The following is a 27,255-nucleotide window of genomic DNA, read 5'->3' as shown; positions in this document are numbered from 1 at the left end:
TTGACGGCTTATTCAGTAGCTACTTCCTCAGTATCTCCCAAACTTTTCTCCCCTCTCCCAGCTAGTACTGACAAGTGCTGGAAAAGTGAAATCTTAAGACATACCACAAATTCCACTTTTTCATTTACACATAATTCAGATTTGACCAGCAAACTTTATAAACTTTTGGTTTTATGTGCAGTAAGGATTTGCACCCCCCTGGTATTATAGTATACTACAACAAGTTCATAGTTTGAAACTTCAGATGTTTTTTGAAACCTGCCATTTAGGAGTAGCAGGTTTTATTCTGTAAATCAGAGCTAGACATTTAAAGTTGTTGTGTGGTGTTGTTTTTTTTTTTTTTTTTTTTTTTTAATTGCTCTGGAAGATGCAAAAGGAAAAAATAAAGGTATATTCAAATTATTTCACTAAATCTGAATCAAGACTGTCTTTAAGACAGGAATCACCTCAGGTCCACTACCTGCATGAAACAAAGGGACTGGGAAGAGGGAAAAGCAGATTAAACTGTTTTATTGAAGGGTTTCTACCTACCATTATCAGGCACTGGTTCCATGTCCCATGGGCTCAGCTTTTCAATCTCACCATTGTCCCATCTGATTCACCAAGTAAAAAAATAAAAGAAGAATTTAACATCACCATGACTCAGAAGTGTTTCCTCCAAGCATATTTAAATCTCAGCTACAAGCACATTTAAATGACAGCTATTTGTAGGTATTGACAAAATACACTGTAAAAACATGTACATAAACAAAGGCATTAGTTTGCACCCAGCAAAAAGGAAATCATTCTTCATAATCGATTTCAGATTTAAATTGTGCTCCTGATTTTGGCTGCATGCAACTTACCCAATACATAAATCAATTTTACAGATTCTTGTATCGAGAAGACGAAGACAAAAAAAAAGCTGCACATTTGAAAAAGTGAGATTACATCTAGGGGAAGATTTGAGAAAAATACAGGAGAGGATTTTTCTTGGCTGATCACAGCAGGAATTGTGCAAATCCATGGATTAAGGGAGAACAGGAAGTGAGGAATTTCATATGCTAGCATGCAAATTCCTGGGGCAGAGGACATTAAGACAAAGAAAAGAATAAATGTAAAATTAAGAAACTGAAGTTAATTAAGGTCCAAGACAAAGCAAAAGCAACACAAGTGTTATTGATAGATCTGGATATTCACTCTGATGTTGAACTATTAGGTGTGAACATCATTCTGAGATCTATCCAAATCCCACCACATTTGGGCAGATTTGTACATGTTTTTAAAAACACATAAATACCACTGAATTTTGCAATTTTCAAGGTAAAAAACATCTGACTGGATCAGCTTCACACCTCCCTGATCCAGAGAGGCAGAAGTACCCTGTATGCTGGATCCTTCCTACAGCTGGATTAATCCTTATGTTCCCATTTTTAGTTTTTATTACAAGCACATAGCAGAAACAAATAGATCAGACTGCAGTTCACAAATTTCCCCTCCAGAGCTTTGCCAGCAGTTTGCTGTCAGAGTTCTCCAAATTCCTGGGTGTACTTCTGATGCCTTAATAAACTCAGATACTTGGACTAATGCCTCCTGTGTATTTATTTCAAACCAACAGGAAACTGAAATGATCACGCTCAGTTATTTTATCTGGCAAGAACAGCTCTCTGTTGTTTTGGATTTCCCAATGCCCAGGAAAACTTGGCTCATTCAGCCTGTTTGATTTTTATGAACTAAGAGTCCTAAAGGTTGATCTGTTCACTTCTCCTCCCCAGTTATTGTACAATACTTCTCAAGTTGCTGATATTCACAAATGGATATAATAATTCAAAAGTTTGCATGTAAGACTTTATCAAGTTTAGTACAGCTTAAGCCTCACTTGGTTCTGCTTAAGTTCCACTCGTCCAGGTAATCCAACATCAGAATAAACCAAGCTGCTTCTACACAAACACCTACTGTCTTGCCAATAAATTAACAAATAAATTGAAAATTATCTTCATTTATTTTCCATACAAGAGTAACAGCAATAAATTGAAGTAAGTGTAACAAAAAGAACAGACCCAGCCAAGTCACAAAACTTAAATGCAGCTGCCAAACATTCCAGGTATTTCCATACACATCTCTCAGGATTCTGCTCTAGAAGAGCTGTTTGTGAGGCCAGGTGGGATAAAGTCCTTTTGGAAAGGGATCTTAAGGAATGCAGCATTCATTCCTTCAAAGCAGCTCTAGACTTTTCTGTTAAAGGCTGATGCATTAAAATACTGAAATATCCTTTAGGTTTTACAGAAGAAAGGAGCCCAGGAAATTGGCACCAGGCTTTTGTTCATAACTGCAAACTTGATTTGGAACTGGCCAAGAAAAATCCAAAGCCCACCTGAACTTGCACCTAAGGAGTATCTGTGGTACACAACAGAACACATGGAATGGGATATGGAAGGGAACAGGCAAGAACTTCAGTCTGTGAGTTACTTCCACCTCCCCATCAAGGAAAATCATTGAGAGAAAAGACAAGGAACCATAACATGTAACACAATCTTGGCAGCCTCACTGGATTATCTACTAGCTATAAAATTTTCCTTCTTTGTGGTGAGCAACAGGTTCAAAAGCCTTTGAGTGAAAAGCAATTAAGAAGTCCTCCAACAGTGAAACTGTGATTATTTAAATGTACTGATAAGGCATGGGAACTATCTCTGAGCATGATGGAAATAGGAATATTGAATATTCACTGTTTATTCTCCTTACAGTCCTTCCTTGCTGGGGGAAACCAAACCAAGCAAAATCCCAGAATTATCCTTTCAGTGCCTACAGGGGGTGACAAGAAGGCTGGAGAGGGATCTTCACAAGAGCATGGAGTGAAGGACAAGGGGGAATGGCCTTAAGCTGTAGGAGGGAAAGGTTAGATTAGATACTAGGAAGGAATTCTTGACTGAGAGTGGTGAGGCCCTGACACAAATTGTCCAATGAAATTGTGGCGACCTCATCCCTAGAAGTGTCCAAGGCCAGGCTGTTTGGAGCTCTGAGTAACCTGGGACAGTGGAAGGTGTCCCTGTCCATGGCAAAGGGTTGGGAGCTTTAAGGTCCCTTCCAACCCCAACCACTCTGTGATTCTATTCCAGACGGCTTGGACAGGGCAGGACAAGGTCAATATCCTGAGTCTGAACATTGAAGTGCAGAGATATCTTTGTTTTCCATTCCCCTACTTTGTGTGAAGGCCTCTTTGTCGATATGAAAAAGGGTGCACAATGTGAAAGACAAAGTGTGAGGACCTGAGGCGTAAGGACCTTGATGTCCGCAACCACAGAGGAGATTCCACACCCCAAACCATCAGTGCAGACCAATAATTAACGTCCACAGAGAACTGCAATGCTTGCTTTGTGGAAGGCATCCAGAATTACTCAGTACAGGAAATGTGAAGAGGCCAACAACTGCTTTTACCATATTACTGCTCATTAACACGCTGCCACAAGTTATTACAGATCCACACCGTGCTACAGCAGCAACTTAAACCCATTAACAAGTGACAACACCAGGAGTAAAATAATTTAAGTGAACAATTTATACATTCTCATAGCAATGAGGCAGCTGTGTGAGAGCAAATGCACTCTAATACCATTGGGAATAAAACCTTTTTGTACTCACTTGACACTGTAACACTGGAAGTGGCTGTCTGGGTACTGAGGCTGGTAAGGTTCCTGACCCAGCACCGTCCCAAACCACCAGGCATCGTCAATAATGGAGCGGAACCTGTCGGCTGCAGCAAACACAGACACTCTGCTGAGGGAAGGATTTAACTCTGTGGCTGCCACAGGCAATCAGAAAAACTCCTGATAAATGTACTGCTTGATTACTCTGCATAATTAAAGTTCTAGACCCACTGACATGTAAGTCTGCCATTTAGCTTTAAATTGAAGACGGGAGCAGAACAGCCTGGATACGTATTTTGGTGACTGTATTTACATCTACTGCAGTCCCTCCCACGTTCAAATTTCTGACCCTACAAACAGCACATGCAGCAACTAGCCAAGGACACATTTGTGATTTCAAAACTGTTCAGCCCAACACTCAGCAAACACTTACAGGCCTGCCAGTTCCTCTGCCGGGCTTCGTCGTAGAACTGACGTAAGATGAGGAAGTCGATAACGTCTGGCATGTCGTGGTACCTGGGTAAAGAAATAGTCACTCACGTGTGTCTCAGGGCTTCAGGAGGAAGAGAAACACATTCTTAAACAATTTTCAGGAAACTAAAACTGCACATACCTGATGGAAAATGATTTGTCTGTGTGTTTCCCAGTGGCGTGGTCTATAAAGGCAAGCTTGAGGCAACACAACGTGGGAGGACCAACTTCGTATCTAATTCCAACAATTTTTACCAATTCCTGATCCTACAGGTAAGAACAAACAGCATCAGCAAGTTTTACCTTAGGGACCATGAAGAGAACTTTTAGTTTAACATGAATTAACCAGCTGTACCCACATGCAAAAATACTGACATCAGATTTTGAGATTTCAGTGGAAGGCAGTTTGTCAGCCTTAGGATTTTAACACAGGTATTTCATTTGGCTTCCACAGAAAATTCTGAAGACAATCTGATAATTGCACACGCTTTTCCCATAGGGAAATATCAGTAACCTCACAAATCCATGTTTTGCAAACAGAAAAATAAAACTGTTCAGTCACAGACTCTGTTATAAACCCACAGAACCTTCAGTGCAGACCTACCCTAAGCACCACTTTTCTCCAAGGCTCCTTGTGTGGATTCAGCTCGTAAATGTTATTTCTTCTCACTGCCTCAATGTAAGCTTCGTGCCCTTGTCGGAAATATATCACCTAAAAAGCAGCCCAACAAGCCCAAACAGTGAGTGTTTCCCTGTATTTAGCAATTGCAATAATCACAAGCACTGGAAGATTGCAATCCATGTTCCTACCTCGTCCCCCATCTGAGGGACAAACGGGGACCTTCGGAGAGCCGTGTCTGTGATCCAGACTGGAGGGTGCCAGTCATAGGACAGCTCCAAGTTCAGTGGTTGTGCTGCAGCATCAGCCTTCACAAAATCAGACAAAATGGACATGAGTTCTAAACAAATCATTCCATTCTGACTTGGCAGACAACAGCTTAAAGGATTAATCTGCAGCATTTCCAAACAGCAGCAGCAGAATTCCTCCAAGGCTTTGCTTGAGTTGTAATTGTATTTGTAATTCTAACACTCAACATTCCTCTCCTATCTGGAGATTTTACAGAGCAAGTCATTATTATGCAGGTCTTAGCAAAAAGTTTTATAATTCAGATGACAGTCTCAGTACCCAATCAAAAATTAATCTAGCTGCAAGAAACTGTTTGATTCTACTTAGAAGAAAGTGAAAGGATAGAAAGAAAAACAGACCAAATGTATCAAAATTACCACAGGCTTAAAAAAATAATTTGTTTGCTCCTTTATGAGGGAAGACAACGAACAGTAGTTATTGTAACTTAAGGTAATTATTTAAATTAACTTAAAACAAATTCAGTAGCTTAAAATAGAGTAATTATAGTAACTTATAAAAAAATTAAAAATTCAACCTAAGTATAAAATGGCCACCATCAATGCAGTGACTGTGTCCCCTATGGATTAAAACAGGTAAAAAACCAGACAGTTTAACAAAGTTATAGAGCCACAGAATGGGTTGGGTTGGAAGAGACCTCAAAGATGATCCAGTTCCACCCCCTGCCATGGGCAGGGACACCTTCAAATATCCCAGGTTCCTCTAAGCCCCAGTGTCCAACCTGGCCTTGGACATTTTGAGGGACAGGGCAGCCACAGCTTCCGTGGACAACATATCCCATTGCCTCACCACCCTCAGAGTCAGGGATTCCTCCCTAATTTAATCTAATCTAATCTAATCTGATCTAATCTAATCTTATCTAACCCTGCCCTCCTTCAGTTTAAAGCCACCCCCCCTTGTTGTAGTCCTTAGGAAAAGTCTGATATTCTGCACTGATATTTATTAAACACATTTCCCCTTTAAGGAAATAAACCTCGGGAACCCTTTTCATTTGGAAAATGAAAGTGCCTTCACTTGGAGCGCAGATTCTTCCCTACAAATCAGCAGATCCCTCACACTGGGAATGATCTAAAATCAATTCCATGTACCCTGTGTGTAGTGACAGAAAGATCCCTGGCTAATGGCAGTAACATTTAAGAGTTTCTAACAAAGAGACCTAACCCCTAAGAGAGAAATCAACTGAAGATTGTGTAGAAAAAACGAAAACTGTACCTCCTCCTGCTTTTTTGGTTTGGGTTTTTTCCTCCTCTTCCTCCTTCTCCTCTTAGGAGGCGAGGATTTCTCAGCTGACACCTCGTCCTCGGAGGTGCTGCAGTACCTGAACGCTTTCCTGCGCGAGGTGCGCACCGGGGGCTGCAGGTTGATCCCGGCATCCGCGATCCAGTCGGAATATCTGCTCGAGGAATCGCTGTCCAGAGGGCAGGGGAGACAAAAACAGCCAAGCTCTCATCACTTCAGAACACTGAACTCCCTCAGAAAAGTACCAGCAGACAGCCAAGTGTTGTTGAAAGCAACTTCAAAACCACTTCGCCCTGTAACCATTACTACACTTCAAGCTTAACAGGAAATTTTGGGAGAAACCAGTAATTGAAAGCATATTTCTTTAAACAACAAAAGTCTGGTGAATTCTAAAATCAATAATTTTATTCAAGAAAGCTGTTCAGTGGAATTCTGGACTAATTAAGAGTCTTCCCTAAGGAACACACGGACCAAATGATGCTTAAATTCTTTACACTTCTCCAAATCTCAGCTACACATCCATGTTCCCGCTGAATATTTTTTATATCTGGTACCACAGAATTCCGAAAGAACATCTAAAATAGCCACAATTAAATGATTAAAAACTTACCTGTAACAGTTCTACATAAAACTAGAAACCTTTAAAAAATTCTGATTTTTCAAAATTATTCTCCCCAAACAGAACTGGGAAAAAAATTTCTCAAACAAAATCTTTCACCCTCCAAAACCAGACCAAAACACGCTATAGAAATAGTCCAGACTCTCATGTCTCTTTGCCAAATGCAAAAAAAAAAAAAAAAAAAAAGCAGAGGGACTTGGAGTTACGTAAAAAAATAGAAATGTTTTGGTGAAATGGAACAGTAAACAATACAGTGTGTCAGTGAAGTATATGAATTATACCTTGTATGATTATTATTATTATCATATGATGGCATCTGAAGCAGAACAGAGCCTTCATACAACTCCTAATTTGTCAAAATTCAAGTAAAACTCATTATGGGATGTTTTTTCACTTTACCTAGAACTATTGCTGTTGCTTTTCTTGTCACTTCTCCACTCTTCCTCTTCATCAGATGAACCAGAGCCCTCACTTTCTTCAGCTTCCTAAATTTAAAAATACAAACTCAAGCCAAAGCAATGCTTTAAAGGTCTGAAACTTCAAAACCTGTTGTCCATATTATCAAATTTAAAAGAAGTTTGATAAGAAGTTGTGAAAATGGAAATAGAAGTAATCAGGTCATATAAAGTATGTAAAATCTGACTGACAGGGAGGAATTTACATTACAAAAGGAACAGATCAAGACAAACAGCCACATCTTCTCTCCACACACAAGGGGATATTCTGTCACTGCTATGATTTTTTTCATTAGTTATGCAAGTTGGAATCAGATGAGGGTATTTTTTTCCCCCCTCACCTTGTAGTGTCAACTGATTTACCAAGTACCAACTGGAGTAGTCATGCACGTATTTAAATGCAACACTTAACAGTTGAGAAACACCAAAATATATGATGATTTTACTGATTTCCTGATTGTTGCTCATCAACTAATTGCATTAATATAATGTTTTAAATGTGTTTTTCATAACTGAGTCAGTATGATGCATGGCTCATGTGTCAAGTCGTATTTTGTCAAGCAAAAAAATTAAAATCCCACGAGATTTCAATTGTAGCTTTGAGTGTTTGAATTAGCCCAGCTGATTGTCATTTGCAGAGTAACAAAGCTAACAGTCCTCTCACTAAAACCTGTTCACACCCTGTGTAGATGGACAGCACTCACTGAAATTCTCATTCAGTTCAAGTGATTTATTGTTTTTAGCCACAATGAGATTCTTTATTAAGAGGCAAGGAAAGGAGAGTCAATTTCCAAGGAATACTACTCCTCCTCTAACTTGAAAGATTTCCTAATTTCCCTTTCGTTCACTGTTCTTCCTCAACAAAGTGACTGCTCCAACAAGTCTGAGCTCCTCTGCTCCTTCAACTTCTCCCTTTCCCAGTTTAAAATTATTTCCTTGTAGGTAAGGGAAGACAAAGGCAGTCTCATCACCCATTTACAGTCTGGTAACATCTCAGACACAAACAAAAAAGCTCCTGCTACCCACAAAGTCCTGTGTCACCCCAGGCCAAGAGAAACAGACCCTGGGGAAGAATCACATTAGGAAAACCCATCAACATTTCCACAGAAAAAACATTAAAACGCACCTAAACTCCAAATGTCACTTGAAGCCAACCAATTGTCCATCAGATTTTTGCCTTGGGCTGTGGATTTGGTTTAGAAGATTCTCAGCAAAGTCAGCTGAGCCATTTATAAACTGACAGGAAATATTGTCTTTATTAAAGCAATACAACAGGTTTGGGAAGTGCCAACAATGATGCTACTTACAGAAATATTTTCTCTGCAAAAAGAAGGGGCAGGGGTTTTTTTCTTTGCTTGTATAACAGAGAAAAGGCACATCTACATGAAATTTCATTTCTTGAGCAACTCAGGCTCAGTTCCAAACTGAGAAGACAACTCACCTGCTCTATCAAGCCAAAGCAGTTGTCCCTCTCCTCCTCAGAGGACTCCAGCTGTTCGATGTTATTCCGGGTTCTGTAGTTGGAATATTTCCGTCTGTGCAGTCGACGCTTCGATTGGATCAAGGAAGACTCAGAGTCACTCTAATTTATAAAGAAGGGAAAGGAGATAAATAAAAATATTTATCTGGCAAATTTTTTTATGAGGGGGAAAGAGTGGCTAAAAGCACTGCTGAATGCAAAAAGTGAAACAGCATTATTAAGTCCTTTTCACAAGAAGTAATTTTCATGTAAGCCCCAAAGTTCAAAATCTGCTGTTCCAAATTTGAGATTTATTAATTGTGCTAAGAAATTTATAAACTACGGTGGCAGCTCCATTCACATCACCTGATAAATGTACTTACAGAATCAAGACACTAACTGCCACAATGTGCACTTATAAAAGCAGAGAATGGTTTGGGTTGGAAGGGACCTTAAAGATCATCTTGTTTCAACCCCCAACTCCCCTCAGTAAAGGAGATAATGAAGTAAAATTCTTGTGTCAAATTGTACTCTAAGACACAGCAAATCAGAGAACAAGCTTATAAATGCAACACAATAACCAATGTTTCCTTCTTGCTAATCTCTCCCACAACACAGGTTATGGAAAAAACACTTGAAAGGAGGGAAGTCTGAAGAAGTTCCCCCCCCCACAAAATTACCTGAAGCAAAATGACAAGGAACAGCAATATAAGCTGTGATTCCTCAAGTATAGGACCTTGAATGCTCTCAGTGCTTTTAGCTGTGTAACTGCAGTCAAAACCAGAAGGGCCTGAAAGCCACCCGGCCTTTAGAAATTACACACAAATACCTCACATAGAAGCAGGCGAGACTGAAAGCAAAAAGAATTCCAGGTATCCATAAAAATTAATCAAACCTTGTCCTGCAGTAATTGGGAGCTGAATCATCAGGGTCCTTGGAGGACCATACCAGAAAACTCTGCTTTCATTTTCTACACAACCACTTGTCCTTGGGCACAGAATATTCACTTTTCCAGAAGCTGCCACATACCTTTTCCAGTGACTCGAACGACTTTTTCTTCTCTGTTGCATAAAGATCTCGCTCTTCTTCCCCCTTTGCAATCCGATATTCTTCCTGTTTCCTACAAGAAAGCCATGAAAATCTGATTCTACACCTGTTCTAACAATGCTGGTCTCTTCACACCCAATTCCATTCCATTTTTAAGTTCAGGTATTATTGTTGCTCAATCAACTCTAAACCATCCTATCATTTCTAGGTAAGAGTAAAAAATACGCATGCTAATAAAGTCCTCCTTCCAAACATCAAAATATAATCTATGTTTTCAATCTCATTTTTAATTCATTTTTCCATTTGCAATCATTCTACCTCCCAACACTGGGAATGCTTCTTAGAACCTTCACAGATGCGGCAGCACCTATGGTTGTGGCTTTAAAAGGAGATGTTTAGCTAATAATTTTCCTTTTCACAGATGAATCCTGACAGTACTTTTGAAAGCAACTGGTTTAGCATTTCAAGGGGTTATAATTCATCACCTCCAGAAGTCTCACAAAGAGCACAATCTCACTTAACTCTTCCACGGAAATGAATTCAACCTGTATCTTTTATTTTGGAGAAAGCAAGAATCTAGGTGACCTAGCTGGCCTGGAGATGACTTAAAATATTGAAATAGAGGAAAATCACTCAACTGGATAACTGCCCTTTCTTCTCATTTAATGCACCTTACAATTACAAGCTTTTAGCACATCTGCCCACAGTGCTGAGCTATTCCAACAGCATCCATTCTATCTCTGGTGTAACAGCACTCAATTCAGACAAACCAAGCTGCTGCGCCGTCCCTAGTGTTGCCTTAAGTTTTAGCTTTTGTATTTTTCAGATTCTATACTGCATTAGAGTATAACTCTGAACTCTATAGAATATAGAGTGTTAGTAAGCTCTCTTCACATTTTGGTCAGACTAAACAATCCTTCTGGGCCTGGAAACCAAGGTCACACCAGCTGCCTCAGGCCCTGAAAAGTACAAACAAAAGTGAACTGGGGGAGAAGCAAACTAGAGGGAAATCACTGCATTACCCGAAGCTACAATTGGACAATTAACCTCTGACAGGCAAACAGAACAGACTTTTATCTGTGTGAAAAACTCGTGACCATCGTCCATCTCAGCTGTAGCTTCTGCCAGGCTCTCGCACTGCCCAAGGTGTAACTTTATCTTTTAATGAATTCTTTACTCTCTAACTCTGTCTAGCCTCTGCTCTCTGCAGGCCATCACCTGCAGGCTGCTGACAGACCTGAGCAAGCTGGGGGGGATCTCTGGCACCACCACCCTGCGCCTCCATGCCTGCAGGTCCCGCTCGGTGGCCATCTGGCTGCGCGGCGCGTTCTGGTGCATCTGCCGCACGCCCTCCACCTGCCCGCTGCGCCGCAGCCCGATGTTGGGAGGGGACTGGATGTCCAAACTCGGCCTCCTGAAAGCTGAAACACACGAATCAAAACGGTTTTGCCACGCTGCAGGGAATTGGAAGCTCGTTGCTTCTCGCTACGAGATAAAAAATAAGATTAACGGCCGTGTATTTATCTCTGAGTATGCGACTTGTGGCCTTCGGGGGATTATGTGTCTCGTGGAAACCACAATGGGAGATTACACAAAGGACTTTTAAAATGGTTATTTCTGCTACTGTTTTCACAGAATCACAGAGTCATTTAGATCTTCTGGAGATCTTTTTCAGATCTCCAAGATCCAGCATTTGAGCAATGACCACCTTGCCCACCTGACCAGAGCACTGAGTGTCATATTCCAGCGGTTTCCCAACACCTCCCAGGGAAAGGAACCGTGGTGTGACAGAAAGGTTCTTCTGAACTATTTCAGACAGCTCTGAGGCCAGTGAGGCTCTAAAAAGCACTTTTCCTAGAGCTGAATGCACATAATTAAATATATAATTGTGTAAGAAAATGTATCTTTTCCCACCTATATTATATAATTACATAATTAAAACTACAAAGACAGAGTTTAGGAAAGTGTCTTGTTTAAATCTGTGAAGAAGAAACAGGGGAAACCAGTTTGAATAATGGCACAATACTTGGCAAAAAGTATGGAAAGCAAAAATAACTTATACCAGCAAACTTTTGCAAAACATTCTATTGTATGTATTTTGCATGTTATTAATGACCTTTTCCTTTTAAAGTGAAAGGCTTTGTAATTCAATCAGAGGAGCAGCAGTGTTTTAATGAATAAAAATAACCAGGTATCACAATGTTAAAGGAGTCTCAGTCCCCAAAACTCCACTGAAGTTAAAACCTGGCTCAGTATTTCACACAGAACAATAAAAAAATGGAGACAGAACAATTACTGAAGAATTTATCAACAGTCCTGACCTCTCCTGGGTGTTCCCTCCGCGTTCTGGGGGCCACTTGGAGCAGATTCTTGATCAGCTCCGGTTCTCTGATCCTGTTCCAGCTGGAGCTGTCTGATCATCCCATCCAGAATGCTGGGCTCCAAGCCTGGCTCATCCTGGTCAACCGTCTGCTGGCCAATCACCTGCTCAACAACTTCCCCATCACCTTGCAAGTGTAAAACAGATCAAATGAATGAAGCTACTCCAATTATTTCCTCCAAGTAAGACATTCATGGAATGTACAGTCAAACGCTTTGTGAACATCACTGCCCAGAAAAAGAACTGCAACAATCCATTTCGACAACTGATTTTTTTTTTTTTTTTGCTTGTTTAAATGGTATTCACTGTAAGATCTTCCAGCATCTTCAGTGAACATAAATACAAAACATCAAGTGGAAAAAAAAGTGTTTTGAAATTGATGTCTCCTTAGGAACTAGCGCATAACCTACTCCTTGTGATATCCTTACTTGTTGCTACATATCCAAGCTGAGGAATCAAATGTTCATCTGCACAATTCTCTCTTCCCGGCACCAATCTTTGATATTTTGTTGGATGAGGGTTTCCATCCACGTCCACTAAGAAGGGAGGGGGCATGAGGTGAGGGGCCTGCTGAGTCTGCTCATCCAGCACGTAGTTGTTGGAGTCCCGGATCAGCGGCCGATAATCCGTGTGGAAGAACATCTGATCAGGGATCTAAAAGAGAATTTTATTTTTATGTTAGCAGTTTGGAAAAAAGAACACGCTAAAGAACAAGCACTAAAGTCTCTAAAGAAATAAAAGAAAGGGCAAGTTCCCAGTTAGGAGATTTATGTGGAACTTCAGTTAACCTGGACGGGTGTTGTAGTACAACTTTCGATAGTGATTTTGCAGGCAGCAAAATTCTTTCAGAAAACAAAAAGCTGAGGTAACTTAAGGCAAAAGGACTGGTTTACACTTAAAAATATTTACCTCTCATTCTGCATTTTCCCCCTACAGCTATCAAAATCACAGAATATTCAGAGCTGGAAGGGACCCAGAAGGATTCACCAAGTCCAACTTTTGAGTGGCCCCTAAGTTTCCTCGCAAGGAAATCTTTGGCTAAAGCTCAACATCAGCTCTCAAAGTAAAGTTTTCCCAATCATGATTGCTTTCTCCATCTATATCCACCTCAAGCTTTTTTTTTCTACAGCTGAAAGTCTGCTGAGTCCATGAGGCTGAAGGAAAATGGTTACACAACTATTAGATCAGTCAGAATGTTTGCTTCCAACAGCGATGGGAAAGATGAAGGGAACAAGTTTCAGTTTCAGCTGAAAACTGAAAAGCAAGGAAATATTGTTGATAATGTTGATAAAGCAAGGAAAAAAAATATTTTCTTAAGAAGACACACATGGAACTAGTATTGCAACCCGAAAAGAAATGGAGAGGTAAAGAAGAAATGTGTATTTACCAAAACAAAAAGGAAGCAGGCAGATAAATTCAAAAATTTAGGACAGGATAAATTCAGACATTTATCCTATTCACATTTTTCTAATATTTCAAAATCCACAGCATTGGATCAGTAATTTACTTTTGCTTAATTTAATCAACTACAGCGAATTTGCACTCAAGTGAGGAAAAGCCTAAAGAACTACAAGATAAACCAGCAGAAACTAGAAACATTTTTGAGGTTGAACAATTAATGTGAATTAGCTGTCTCCAAGATGAGAGCATCCTGGGGAGCTGCTCCCACGGGAATGTGAAGACGCTGGGTTTTTTCTGCTGTGCCAGGGTCATATAAGCAAGACAATTTACAGACATAATGGAATCCATTATATTTAGATCCTCTAACCACATTAATTATTTTTTTACATGTGAACTTTTAAATTAATTCACGTAATAACATCATTTCAGTTAGAAACTCGATACGGAGATCTGATAAAAAGCTAAACTTACCTTTTCATAAGGCCTGCTACAGCCAAAGCCAAATATCAGCAGATGCCCATGAGAATCTGTGCATGCAAAATGCTGCCCATCTGGTGAAAATTTACAGTCAAAAACAGCTCCATGGCCCTGGCCTTCAATCTGGATTGAAAGGAAAAAAGTTCAAGATTATTTGGTCATTTCTTTAGAGCAAACCACAAGCGTAAAAAATTAATTGTTCTATCAAAAGCCATCACGCATTTCCCTAAATACCTCCATTAAGGCACCAATCATTTTGTTACTTCAGTATATTTCTATTCCCCTTGAATTTAAATCCTGAACCAATCCTAAAAGATTCACTAGAGGGTACGAAAAGTTACTGTGCAGTGAATAAAATAAAGAAATAACCATGTTTTTCTGAGGCTTTTTAGCTGTCAGCACACCGCTTGAAATAAACTGGAGCTAATATAGATTGGTTTTGTTAAATAACTTTCTAGACAAACCCAGAGAAATTAAGAATTAAAAGATAATAAAAAAACCCCCTCTTTGCTGTTGACTGACCAGGGGAAAAAGAGGATAAAATATTTATATGAACATTAGATCAGAACCTAAGTCTCAGAGAAAATAACCTAATTTAAAGTGTTAACGATGAGCTGTCAAATGGGGCCCTCAAGCATCTCTGATATTATCATTTTTAAGACTGTGGAAAATACAAGTATCTGTCCGCAAGTGTCTTGAAACAATGGCCTAAACCAGAGCCTTTCAGATGGCACCTCACCCCAGCTGAGGAAAACAATTAGTAAGAATGAAGTGCACAATGATCTTCAGTAACAAAGAGTGGAAAATCTGAAAAAAATCAGGAAATTCTAAGGTGAAAAGCTCTAAGGAAAAAAAAAATAATACGTTTTGCTGATTAAGGAAAAAAAAAATAATACGTTTTGCTGATTAAGGTTTTTCTGTTTGGTTATTTGGTATTTTTTTCCCCTAAAACTGCAGGGGTGTGAATGTTGGTGGCAATTGCTTAATGCTGGCAGCGAACACACAGCTGTGTGCAGAGAAGAGATGGTGTTTAAAGAAGCTCTCACCATGTTAAAATAATGCTTTGTTTTGGTGCCTTTGGTGATGTCCCAGATGAAGATGTTGCCATCGTGACCCGCAGACAGCATTATCCTGCAGTCAAAGGGATGGGTCTCCAAGACAAACACTTCATCTGCATGGCCCTGCCATTGCAACAAGGAAAATGCACATCAGCAGGGAATTCCCAACAGAGCCCAAAGCCCACACTGTCCCCTCTGCAAAATTAAACCCCAGGCAGCCACAAATGTTTGAACGTTCCAAAGGTAAAGATTTTCTAAGTTCAAGCAAGAGCTGTAGAAATATGAAGCCTTGGTCAAAGGATGGTGAATTATTCAATGTCCAAGTCACTGAACAAAAATTTTATTTATTCCACATTTATTTTTTTTCTATTATTTACGGGGAAAGTCCAAAGCAGGAGGAAGCAGCAAATTTGGATTAAAAGAATTCCAAGGAGCACCACACCTGCTGTATCATCCATACAGAGCTTTCAAGACTACTCAGCTCCAATTATAAATTCAGCATGCACACGTCACTGTAACTCCAGGAAAATCTTCCAAAAAGCAAGGAAAGTTCCATACCACCAAGTCATGGAGCAATTGCCCTGTACTGGAGTTCCAGACTTTGAGCAGGTGATTATTCACAGCCGTAACAACGTAGTTGTCATTTTGGTTCCAAGCTATCATGGTTACTTTAGGCTTCATGAATTTGTCTTCTTCTGCACAAGTGTCACTATTTTTAAAAAGTCAAAGAGGTCAGAGATGTATTTTGTATTTTAATTAGCCCGTTTCTATATGAAAATACAGTAACCTGTTCTCCTGTGTTGATAATCAGACAACAGAAAAGAAGTGAAGGATTAAATTTGGGCTGCAATTCTGTCCACAAAACCCTTCATTTAAAGCAAATCTGGATTTTTAAATTTTAAAGGACTTGATAATCTTTTTCCCATTTGAGAGGCAAGGCAAAAAGGCTTTCCTTTTCGTGGAATCTTGGCTCCTCTACAGTGAGAGTCCTAACATAAATCCTTTAAAATTCTGGACTTTTTACAGTCACCTTTTCCAACTAACTGATTCCCAAGCCAATCTCTACATTAGCTAAGCATTTTTTAATGAGTCCCAACAGAAATACAGTAAAGATAACATTTTGTTTTAACCTCAATCTATTTCCTTATTTTCTCCTCAAAATACATTTGTAGGATACTGTAACACTGCCTCTCAGCCTTTTAGGCAAGTGAAGGAATAATTTTTCCTTGGAACACCTTCACATGGGATTATCTTTGTTCCACTTCAAGCAGAGGTCTCTCTTACAAAGACTCTCAACTACACAGCCACAGTCAAATCTCAAATATTGGTAACTCCTCCTTTGTAAAATCAGTTTTTTTCATGGTCTTTTTCACCACAGGAAAAGCCTGAAATCACCCTTCAATCAAGTGGTGTACCCGAGATTTGGCTTTTCATTTAATCACCTACAAATCATTTTATGAAAAACTCAATCACCTGCAAATTAATTTCTCTTCAGTGTCTGTGGGAGCTTACCGAGCTTCCGTACTCCTGTAAATCATTCCCCCTTCAGGTTTACCCAACACCACGTAATACCCAGATTTTTATCTCTAATTACATTATTCAGCCTGGGTGCCACCAGCATTTCATGAATTCACTTTTTTAAAAGCAGAAAATGGAAACAGTCAGCAGGATGAGGCCTCGAGGAAAGCCACCCATCCCCTGTCATAGCCTCTCCTGCAAATAGGTCACCACCTACTTGATTTTTACTGATCTAAAAATATTTCTCCCGTGACACACCAGGTGTCAGACTAAAACCCATATAGAGAAGGTGGGTTCTTCCTGTTCACTTTTTTCCCCTTGAAAAGAGGCAAGAAAATTCATTTGGTACAGAGTACATCTGAGAACTTTATGAACACTTAGGAATCTATGAAAGCACAGCCTCAAACTCAGCAATAATGACATCACCAGAACACTCAATTCATCCCCTCCCAAGACCAGAATGTTGCTCCCACTCTCATCTTTGAGTAATTGAGTTTTTCAACCTGAGTTTACACAAAAAACCCAAAAACCAAGAAATGAACGCTTCACCTACCCCAGCAGTCGATCAGACATGTCCAACAAGATGCTCCTCCACTCTGCCTGCTCGAAACGCCAGATCCGAGCTGTTCCATCCCTGCTGCCACTAATGAACCTGAACAAGTATAAAAATTAATTCATTTGTCTTCCCCAAAAAAATTTGCTTTAAAGTATGTTCAGACTAACACATTACCGCGACATAAATTTTGCACTGGAAGATTGATAGTGATTGAAGCGAAATCTTCAATTTGTGTTCAAGAGAATTCTTTCCATGAACTTTCTTTCCAGAAAACTAGGAAAGAATTTTCCTGAACTGGAAAACTGAATAAAGTTGTCAAAGCATGAAGAACAGAGAAGTAAGTTTCAAAGTTTAACTCAGTTCACAAATTCATCCTCAACTCCTCCTCAGCACAGCATTTTAATGTATTTTAAGTAATTGCAGAGTTTCTGATACTGAAGTAGAGGCAAGAACAAATCAGATGAAAAGGCTGTAATTTATTTTTGACCATTTTCACTGCATTTTTCCTATTTCCTATACAATGCTCAGTGAAATTGAAAGGAAAGGAGGAGGAAAAGGAAATTTATGAGGCCACAAACACATTGGGTACATTAAAAAGTGGTAAAATTCCTCCAGGTTAATAAAACCCCAGCCAAGCCAAAAATATCATCTAACACAGATCAACAGAAAGCTGGAACAGCTGAAGCTTAATTATGCTCAAAATTTTTCCTTCTGAGTTCTAAATAAGTAGGTTTTTCTTACTGGGAACATCCAGTAATAGATTCTTAGTTCCAAAATTATGTATTTTTTGTCCATATTCCAGCAGCTTTCAACATACCTGTCCCCACCATTAGAAAACTGAATACTGTCAACTTTGTCCTGTAAGAAAAAATAGAGTTTGTTAGAAATTTTATTTTTTAAACAGGAAATATGTTTCTTTGATAATTCTGAGTTTAGTAAAATCTGAAATAATGAAAAAATAAAATGTGTTATTTCTAAGAGTTTTAACTGCAAGGCAAACCAAGTCCAAGCACTTCCCAGAATTCACTATCTATTAATATATTTAAAATGTATCTTTTAAAAACTGCCTAAATTAAACATGAAGGATTAAATAACCTGGTTGACAACTGAATCTTATTTAAACACATCTCCAATACCGTAAGTCAACTACAACGGGGCGGAATCTGTTGTTCCTACTTACAATTTCTTTAAAAAAATAAACAATAATTTCTTTTTATCACAATAAAAACTGCAAGGGAAGTAGATACCACACTTTGGCTTAGAGTGGAAAAGTCTCCTCTACATATAAGTAAGTACTCTACATAAAATAAGTACTGCTCAAGCCTTATAAATGCAACAAAAATAAAGTCAGATTTTGTAGTAGAGGAAACATTAATGCAAACAAAATTAATTAAGAGCATTGCTAAAAACCCACTCATAAAATCACCTCGTGACTACAATGCTGCTTCAAATGACTAATTAACTAATTACTTACAGCATGACTTTCCAATTCAGCTATTTTCTCAGGTGTCTCAGAGCCAAAAAAATACATCCTGATGACGTGGTCAGTGCTGCCAGTTGCTAGAAACATACCACCTGTAAAAAAAATCAAGCAATAATTAACCTGCTGTGGGAGAAATTAAAACAGGTCACCACCATTTCTCAGAGGCCTGGTTTAAATAAAACAACCCCACAGCTATTTGAAGAATGGCACATTTTTTATGCTCGTCCACTGACACACGTATGTGGAAGGAAATCCCTTTCTTACCCCAGAAAGTAAAAAAAAAAAAAAAAAAAAAAAAAGTGTTACAAGGATTTTAAAATACATCATTAGGGCAACAGTGGAACTTTTCACATTAAATTGCACAGAGAAGCCTTCAGGGGTGGGGAATATGGTTCTGGATAATCAGAATTGTGTAGATGACTCTCACTGTAGTCTGTACCTCATCTGTGCAAGTGAACTGCATCAAAATGAGGCTGAAATGTGACTAAACCAGTCAAGTGAAGTCGACCAGTGTAAGCACACCAGTATTTAGCTGTGGTGGCAGAAATTCTAAGATCTGCCTCTAAGTGCTGTCAAAAAAACCTCCAAACAAGCAAAAATGTCAAAAACACCCTCCCAACACAAGCCAGGGCTCTATCCTGACAGTGTTAACAAGCTACACTTCGATTTGCTTTTTATTGCTGAGTGAAAGGAAACTACAAGCCAGAAGTGAAGCAAAATAAAGACACATTTTTGGTTCTTTATGAGCATCCCAGGCATTGGATCAGGAGCTCCTGCTGGCAGGAACCACTTCCACTGCTGGTGACTTTGGGATGTCAGAGCACCCATTCTGCCAATCCTTGACACTGCACAAGGGGATTAAACCAAAATTAAAAATCCAGTGAAGATGGACAGAAGCAAATTGATATTAGCTGACTTTTACTCCTGTGAAATCACCAATGTCTTCAACAGTCTTTCACTGTCAGCTAAGGGAAGTCCCATGATTTAATTATGTCACAGCTAACAGTGCACATCTGTGCAATTACTTACACACAACCGCAGGTTTTGTCCATTTTGTCCATTTTAAAGCTGTCACAATCAAATATGACAAGAGAGGAAAAAAGAAATCATGAGGCTGAACTCCACCTGACTTACCCACACTGAAGGAAGAGCAAAGCATCTGAACCCCTGGTCTGGGTTTCTCTGTGAACTTCACTGGCTTGGTGCTTAAAAAGAAAAGATGTTTGAAATAGGCCACACCACCCAAAACTCAGCTCTTAGCAACATTTCAAAAGATAAAGGGATGTTTCCTCAAAAATGGATCATTTTATATCAACTACCACGATGTGGCACAACACCAGACACACACTGATCATCCTAGAGCTCTTTTCGGTAGTAATGAATTCTTTTTGGGTACAAATAACGAGCAATCACATGCTGAACATTTTAAACTCTCCTGAACGTTCATATCCAGCATGCAAGTTCTAAAAGGAACATCCTAAAACTGGAGGATTACTGGAAAACCAACACCACCACCAAGTTTTATTATACTTTCCAACATATTTGCATTTCCAGCCATTCCTGTTGTCCTACATTTGTACTTTTAGTACAGAAAGAAATTAATATATTTCCCAGCTAATCTCCCAAGTCACTGGAACAACATTAATTTGTGAAGGACACAGGTGGTGATGGTGCTTTAAAATAACTACGGAATACACGATTTGCACAGCATTTTTACAACCACACAAACTCAGCGGAGTGAAATGCACCTGACTTATTTTACTCAAGCCTAGGATGGCATCAAGGTTAATCAGCAAAGCATCCACATACTTGAATTTCATGGAATCTGTATCCCATTGCCAAAAGCACACAGTTCCATCTGCCCCAGTGGAGACCATGTACCGCAGGGAGCCTTTCACCATGGGACTGAACTGCAGAGAGGAAAGCAAAATCACACACAGGAACAGAGATTTCAGAACTGCTCATGAACTTCTCAAGAAGTTAATGTAAAAGCTATTGATTTCTTTCGGATTTTTCACCTCAAACTGCTGGAGCAGTTGTTGGCAGCTCATTTTTAGTGTTTACAAAGTAATACCTCCCCTACTTTAAGGTAAGTTTGTGGTCTGTGTTTCAATTACTGCATTAAAAAAAACCAAAACAATTCCTTCAGTGGTTTGGGTTTGATGCTTTTACTGACCACAATCATTCACTGAAAATCCTGTCAACAAATGAAATAATGAGCACAGCAGACTGACACAAAGGAAGTTTGAATAGAAAATAATTAAGCAGAGCATGAGATAGTTTGAATGTGTAACAGCATCATATGTAATTTTATAGGAATTTTATGGGAATTCCTCAGAAGCAGTTCCTTAAGAAATGGATTTCTTGCTATGCAGAGCTGTCCTTCAGAAAACTTTACAGACACAACTCGTTTAAACTGTTCAGCAATCAGTAACTTTGGAAAGCCATACAAATTACACATATTGCAATTATGGTATCATTAAGGAAGCTAAAATTAAAAAATCCACACACTACAATAAAAGAAGCACCACAAGCATTTAGGCATTAAAACCAAACCAAACTAAAAAAATGCAATGAATGCCACAGAAAGTGCAGGTATGAAGACTGCTCTCTGAGGCAGCATTTTTGAGAAAAATGCAAAATTATTTGTTTGTACTGAGCTCCACAAGACACTCTTCACCCCTCAAGACAAGCTGTTGGTCTCACTGGAAAACACTCCAAACCCGGATATGAGCTACTAATTTCTGTGTTAATTAAGGAATTAAAGGCCAAAACCAGACTGAATCCAAAGGACCACCAAGAGCACACTGTGTATCAAACCACCTTCAAATTTAAACACACACGTTACACCTTCGTCCTTCTGAAATAATTCCTGTATTTGAGATTAAAACAAATACCCACATCCCAAAAGCTGTAGGAATAATATACTGGATCAGAATATATTCACACAAAATAGCAAATCATTACTTCAGTAAGAGGAAACAGGAGGACGTGATATTTCCCAGAAATTCCCTTTCGTTCCAAAAATTCAAGTATTACAGGTAGTGATCTTTAAGTGAAAAAGAATTCCTGTCATTACCTTCGGTTAAATAGTTAGGAATTCCAGAGAGACAAGGAATTTATTTGTTTTTAAGCAGGTTTATCCTGTGATTTGACTTAGTTTTGACATGAATATTTACACATTCAGATTTCACTACTCCCATAGGCAGCCACAGAGAAATAAGTTCAGTTTTTAATATGCAGAGACACTTCAAAGGCCCCATCCATACCTGCAACGAGGTAATGGACCCCGTGTGCCCGTGGAGGACAGCAACTGGTGCACAAGTCCTCAGACACCACACTCGGATCATCTTGTCACAGCTGCCAGCCGCAATCATGGTGTTCTCATAGTTCACAGCCATGTCAGAAATCTCCGCTGAATGTCCTCGTAAGGTGGCAAATAATCTGCCATTGTGAGTGGACCAGATCTTCACCAGACAGTCATCTGAGCCCTGGAGAGAAATATTTATTAAGGACAACTTCTGACATGCTTCTGACCTTTAATTACAGCAAATTGTTCCACTTAAGCGCAGTGATGGAGTTGCATTTTACCAGCATTGATATTTATCTCCAGAAGTTTTAGCACAACACCCATTTCCAAGCTCTTCTCCTCGTATCATCTGAAACTATATTCAGAGTTGGAGGTATTTCATCAACTTACAGTAAATATTCTGTGTCCAGTCCTGTCAAATGCAACACAATAGACAGAAGAGAGATGGCCAAGGATCCTCCTGTGCATCTTGACATGCTGGTACATACTTCCTGGGAATGAACTGCTGAACTTGGCATAGCCAGTCAATTGCTTTGCTCGATGCACCTCCACTAGAACACAGAGGAATCACATCATGTTTCAAACGTGTCTGTTCTAAAACTTGGGTTTATTCGACTGCCATTAATATTAAAAAGCGACTAGAAATTACTTTCAGATTTCATAAAGTTGGGTTTTGTGGTTTCTGCATTTTTTTTTCTGTGTGTAAAAACAGCGTTTTAGATGTGCTCAGCAGCAGTGGGGAGAGGTGAGAGGAGCTTACCAAGGTTTGGTGGGGTGCCATAGTTCACCGGCATTTCAGGGGGTCTGCCTCGATGAAGAGCAGCAAATGCAGAGCCCTTCCAAACAGTGTTCCTGCAATCTGCAAAAACAGTTGAAGCTCATCCTAAGTATTTAAAATGCCAAGAGAGCTGCAGTTCCAAAACACAGCAAAGACTGGTCTCAAACACAGGACTGGACTCACCAAAAAACCAGGCACCGACTGCCCCAAGACTTCTCACACACAGTGAAGAATTAAAGAGAAAAATCCATTTAATAGTAACAAGAGAAAAACCCAACAGAGCCAACCACCAAACTTTGAAATTACTCCTAAATGATGGTAGCCCTTCAGTTCACATGACACAAAACTAAAATTTCAACTGATTTTTAACATTTTCCTGAATATTTATACAGGAATTCAATGAGTAGTTATTAATATGAAGTTATTTAATGAGATAATCTCAAGGACCTTTCAGGAACTAAAGGGGATTTTCAAGAAAGCTGGAGTGGAATTTTTCATAAAGGCTTGGAGTGAAAGGACAAAGGGGAATTGCCTCAAGCTGAGGGAGGACAGCTTTAGATGGGATGTTTGGAAGAATTCCTCCCTGGCAGGGTGTTGAGGCGCTGGCACAGGGTGCCCAGAGCAGCTGTGGCTGCCCCTGGATCCCTGGCAGTGCCCAAGGCCAGGTTGGACACTGGGGCTTGGAGCAGCCTGGGACAGTGGAAGGTGTCCCTGCCATGGCAGGGGGTGGCACTGGATGAGCTTTAAGATCCCTTCCAACCGAAACCATTCTGGGATTCCAAGAGGTGACATCCAAAGTGTCAGTTCTGCCTTTCTTACAGCATTACCCAAATCCTAACTCTGTACACACGACAATGTACCACCCCCACTTCAAACAAAGAACAGATCCTACCTTTTGCTGTCCGGAGCAAGGACTGTCTCCCTGCCCCAAGTAAGGAATTCACTCTGGAAATGCTGGGGGGGATCTCCTTATCCAGGATAGGTCCAATACGTTTGCAAATTTGTAATAAATGATCTGGAGCCACGTGTTTGTTGGACAGCACCTGACAGAAATTCAAAGTTTACAAATAAGGATGGGACACCCAGAAGAGATGAAGCTAAAAGCATCGATATGCACAGGTATATTTCATTTTTTTTTAAGTTCAACTTTCAGAAAAAAATTAATTCTGTTAAGCTCTGATCTATTAAATTCAGTAAACTCTGCAAACTAGGGAGTTTTAGTAAAAATAACTGGAGTAAAGTTGCTCACTACCCATCAGTGTTTTATTACTGGAAGTTTGCAGGAGTCACCCCTGTGGCACCCACTTGTGAGGCACCCTACACTAAGTCTTTGCACAATTCACTCGATCATTTGTATTAAAAATAACAAAATTCAAACCCTCCTAACTCAAGATCACAGAGACCGTGGTTGAAATCAAGCACAAGAATTTATGCAGCTACTACTCGTACTTGTTCAGTGAACTGCAAACCAGCAGGTTTGAGTACAATCTCTCTGGAAACAGTTTCCTTGAAGAACCAGTACTACATAGCCTAAGTCTGCCCTACTTCCTTAAACCAAAGGATCAAACCAGTCATCCCTACGTTCAGGAATGATCCCACACTATCTGCATCAAGCAACCTAAAAAAAACCCACACCCCCACACACACTCAGATGTCTCAGACAAGAACAGATGTGTGCGGGTTTTGATTATTTTTCCCCTCCCTTTTCTTTCTGGGAGTTCAATCTAAAAAATCCTTATTCTTATCAACCACAATAATGCAGAAGTTAAAAGACACAAGGTAAGAGTTTAAGCAGCTTTGAGTAGAGCAAACCATCAGAATCATCAGCTGAAGCTGCTGGGGAGGTGTGAAGCAGCTGGGATCAACAGCCCCACGCTTCCTCCAGTGTGAGCTGGCCACGAACAGAGCAGACAGCCCCAGCAGCCACACTGCTCCTGCAGCAGCTGGGAATTCCCAGCCAATCCATGCAGGAGAGGCTCAGGGCCACACCAGCTCAGGTATGTGGCCTCTTGCCCAGGTACCTGAGCACACAGGCTGAACGAGCTCCTGCTGCTGATGCCGTTCCCTTGGCTGAATGACTGAGCTCGCATGAGCAAAGTGTTCCAACGAGGCTGATCTGCTCATCACAACACCAGGAATAAAAGTCGCCCAAATGCACACTGAGCATTCAGAAGGTACAATTTAAGACACGGCCTCGCACTTGTTTTTAATAATAAAATTCCAGGTGTAAAGCTCGTGGGGCACAGGTTGTACTCCTGGCAGGGTGGGAGTTGATAACATCAGTAAAATTGTTCCCATTACCCCACAGGCAAAAATATGTCCAAGCAAATCAGCTCATCAGATGCTTAAGGTTGATTATAAGAAACATATCTGGTAGCCCCAAGATTACAAAATGCAGTTTGACATCATTTCTTTCTCAGTTTTGACTCTTGAATTGGTGTAGAGCAGTACCAGCCACAACACTCAGGACAGAAAGGTCAGCGTGCTTTCTGCCAAACACTAAAACCCTTTTTGTTTGCATGCCACCAGCAGTAAGTATATTTTCTAAATGCAACCCTTGCATACAAAACCTCGCAATTCCTTTCTTTTTGAAGTAGTTTTGCTGAGGATTTTGGAAGGAACGGTTATTTCAAAGATTGGCGATTCCAAGCTGAGCAAAGTGGAATAGAAATAATTGCACCACACGGCTGCATTTGTCTGTGGTCTCTGCAAATTCAGAGTGAGATGAGTGGGACAAGAGGTTCCCAGAGCCCCTCAAAAAGCAGAAAGTAAAACCCTGAGAAAATTCTTTTAGATATCTGGAAACAGCACTGCTCTGTGCAGAGATTTCCTTTAAATTGTGCATGAAAAAAGAGGTAGAAGCAGCACCCGTTAAAGAATTAGTTTGACAACTGTGTATGTAAAATAATCACAGTTAAAAAGCAGCACTGAACTCAGAAAAATACACACATGGGATCTCCCAACACCCTGCTTTTTGTCAGAAGAAATGGGGTAAGAAACCAACAATGAAGCAACAAAAAAAACTCCCAGCATTTCTTTTTAAGCTTAATCCTACTTTCATCTCGCCCAAATTCAAGGCCAGGCTTCTTAGTGACTTAAAAAAAAAAAACTGATCCAAAACCTTCCTTGCTCAACTGACCACAACGACAAGTAGAGGAATCACACTTATCATTTCAAGCAACACTTAAATAATTAAGAACACGTTTTAAACAACATTTTGTTCCTTCTCCATGCAAATATGAGCCTGAGATCTTTAAGTGCTTCACAAGAGGGAGTTCACTGCAACAGTCAATTAACCTGGAATGCCTGAACCTTAGGTGGGAAAAAGCAAGGATAAACACCTCCTTAAATACACTATCAAATACAATAAAGCAGAATAAAAAAATCACACTGGGCAGGGCAGGCACCACCAGGCCATCACTGCCCGGCATTCAAACTCTTTGCCATTTAAGAACCAGCAAAATTAAGCCCCAAAACACAGCTCTGCCTTCTGTAAAAACAATTCAGAACACACCACACCAGCCGTGGAAGGGCAGAAAGTATTTTTTTCTAGAGAGATCAGCCCTCATCTTTCCAGCACGTCAGAAACAAAGCCGTGACCAGCGAGGAGCCGGCGATATGAGCACATTCACAGGCACCACGACTGCCAGCCCTCGGTTTCTGATCAGCGATTTCATTTCCTAATCTGTTGGAGGGGGCTGAAAGAAACCAACCAGAAAATAAATACCGACAAATCACAGCGTGCCTCACAAGCTGGCCCCTGAAACTCCGAAATGAAACCTCGCTGTAGATTGGCTCCTGCCGACATGTAGGCAGCGGCATGTACCACTGCACAACGCCAAGCTCCACCTCTGCTATATAAACAATATCCTCAATTTAAACCACCGCTTGTGTTTTTGTTAGTCCCATGCAAAGAAATTGAAGGCCCTTTCTAAAGTAACTCCAGTGTTCAGAGCCAGAATGGTACTGGGAGGTGATCTGGGCCTAGTATAAAAGGTAGAGGGTCTAACATCAATGTTACTGCCGTAAATAAAAATGTTTTTCTTAAAGAGAAAAGTCTCACCAATTCTTCATAACTTCTATAATGCTCATTTCCTTGCCAATCCAACCTTTTAGGAAGCAACTATATAAAGGAAAAACAAAAACAAAAAAACAAACGTGAGCGGTTAAAGGGGAAAGGAGGGATCACAGACCACAGCCAAAACAATGTGTGTTGAGGGGGGGAAAAGTTGAGACAGCGGCAGAAACTTGAATGACTTGCAAAGGAAACTTTTGACTACAGCAAGATTTCATCAGAGCCCACACAGACCTGGTGCTGCTCCAGCTCCTGCACCAGCACCTGCAGAGGGAAGGGGAAAAACACAGAGTCAGGAAAAAGCCACGATTTGGCTCCTCCAGAACTGGGGGGCGCGGCTGCTCCCACCTCCCCCAGCCCCTCTGCGGGCAGCGCGGGGTC

At 40.1% G+C, this 27,255-nt stretch overlaps 1 protein-coding gene across 1 annotated transcript in view; it reads right to left on the bottom strand.

Moving 5' to 3' along the window:
* The window catches only part of BRWD1 (bromodomain and WD repeat domain containing 1), a 42,811-nt gene that overhangs the window by 15,224 nt on the left and 332 nt on the right, over positions 1–27,255 (bottom strand). The window contains exons 3-29 of the mRNA XM_040054967.2: positions 27,109–27,138; positions 26,863–26,922; positions 23,692–23,842; positions 22,782–22,880; positions 22,412–22,572; positions 21,981–22,202; positions 20,521–20,621; positions 19,846–19,916; positions 18,703–18,803; positions 18,046–18,086; positions 17,226–17,324; positions 15,713–15,863; positions 15,143–15,277; positions 14,091–14,219; positions 12,647–12,872; positions 12,160–12,345; positions 11,076–11,259; positions 9,821–9,911; positions 8,774–8,914; positions 7,277–7,362; positions 6,232–6,427; positions 4,905–5,021; positions 4,699–4,806; positions 4,237–4,361; positions 4,057–4,139; positions 3,619–3,730; positions 532–593 (exon numbers count right to left, since the gene is read on the bottom strand). Coding sequence (XP_039910901.1) covers positions 532–593; positions 3,619–3,730; positions 4,057–4,139; positions 4,237–4,361; positions 4,699–4,806; positions 4,905–5,021; positions 6,232–6,427; positions 7,277–7,362; positions 8,774–8,914; positions 9,821–9,911; positions 11,076–11,259; positions 12,160–12,345; positions 12,647–12,872; positions 14,091–14,219; positions 15,143–15,277; positions 15,713–15,863; positions 17,226–17,324; positions 18,046–18,086; positions 18,703–18,803; positions 19,846–19,916; positions 20,521–20,621; positions 21,981–22,202; positions 22,412–22,572; positions 22,782–22,880; positions 23,692–23,842; positions 26,863–26,922; positions 27,109–27,138 — 3,268 coding nt within the window. The remainder of the gene's footprint in view (positions 1–531; positions 594–3,618; positions 3,731–4,056; positions 4,140–4,236; positions 4,362–4,698; positions 4,807–4,904; positions 5,022–6,231; positions 6,428–7,276; positions 7,363–8,773; positions 8,915–9,820; positions 9,912–11,075; positions 11,260–12,159; positions 12,346–12,646; positions 12,873–14,090; positions 14,220–15,142; positions 15,278–15,712; positions 15,864–17,225; positions 17,325–18,045; positions 18,087–18,702; positions 18,804–19,845; positions 19,917–20,520; positions 20,622–21,980; positions 22,203–22,411; positions 22,573–22,781; positions 22,881–23,691; positions 23,843–26,862; positions 26,923–27,108; positions 27,139–27,255) is intronic.

This window comes from Hirundo rustica, chromosome 2, assembly GCF_015227805.2.
Source record: "Hirundo rustica isolate bHirRus1 chromosome 2, bHirRus1.pri.v3, whole genome shotgun sequence".
Lineage (NCBI taxonomy): Eukaryota > Metazoa > Chordata > Aves > Passeriformes > Hirundinidae > Hirundo > Hirundo rustica.
Note: the sequence above shows the minus strand (reverse complement) of the source record. Positions and strands in the feature narration are given on the sequence as shown.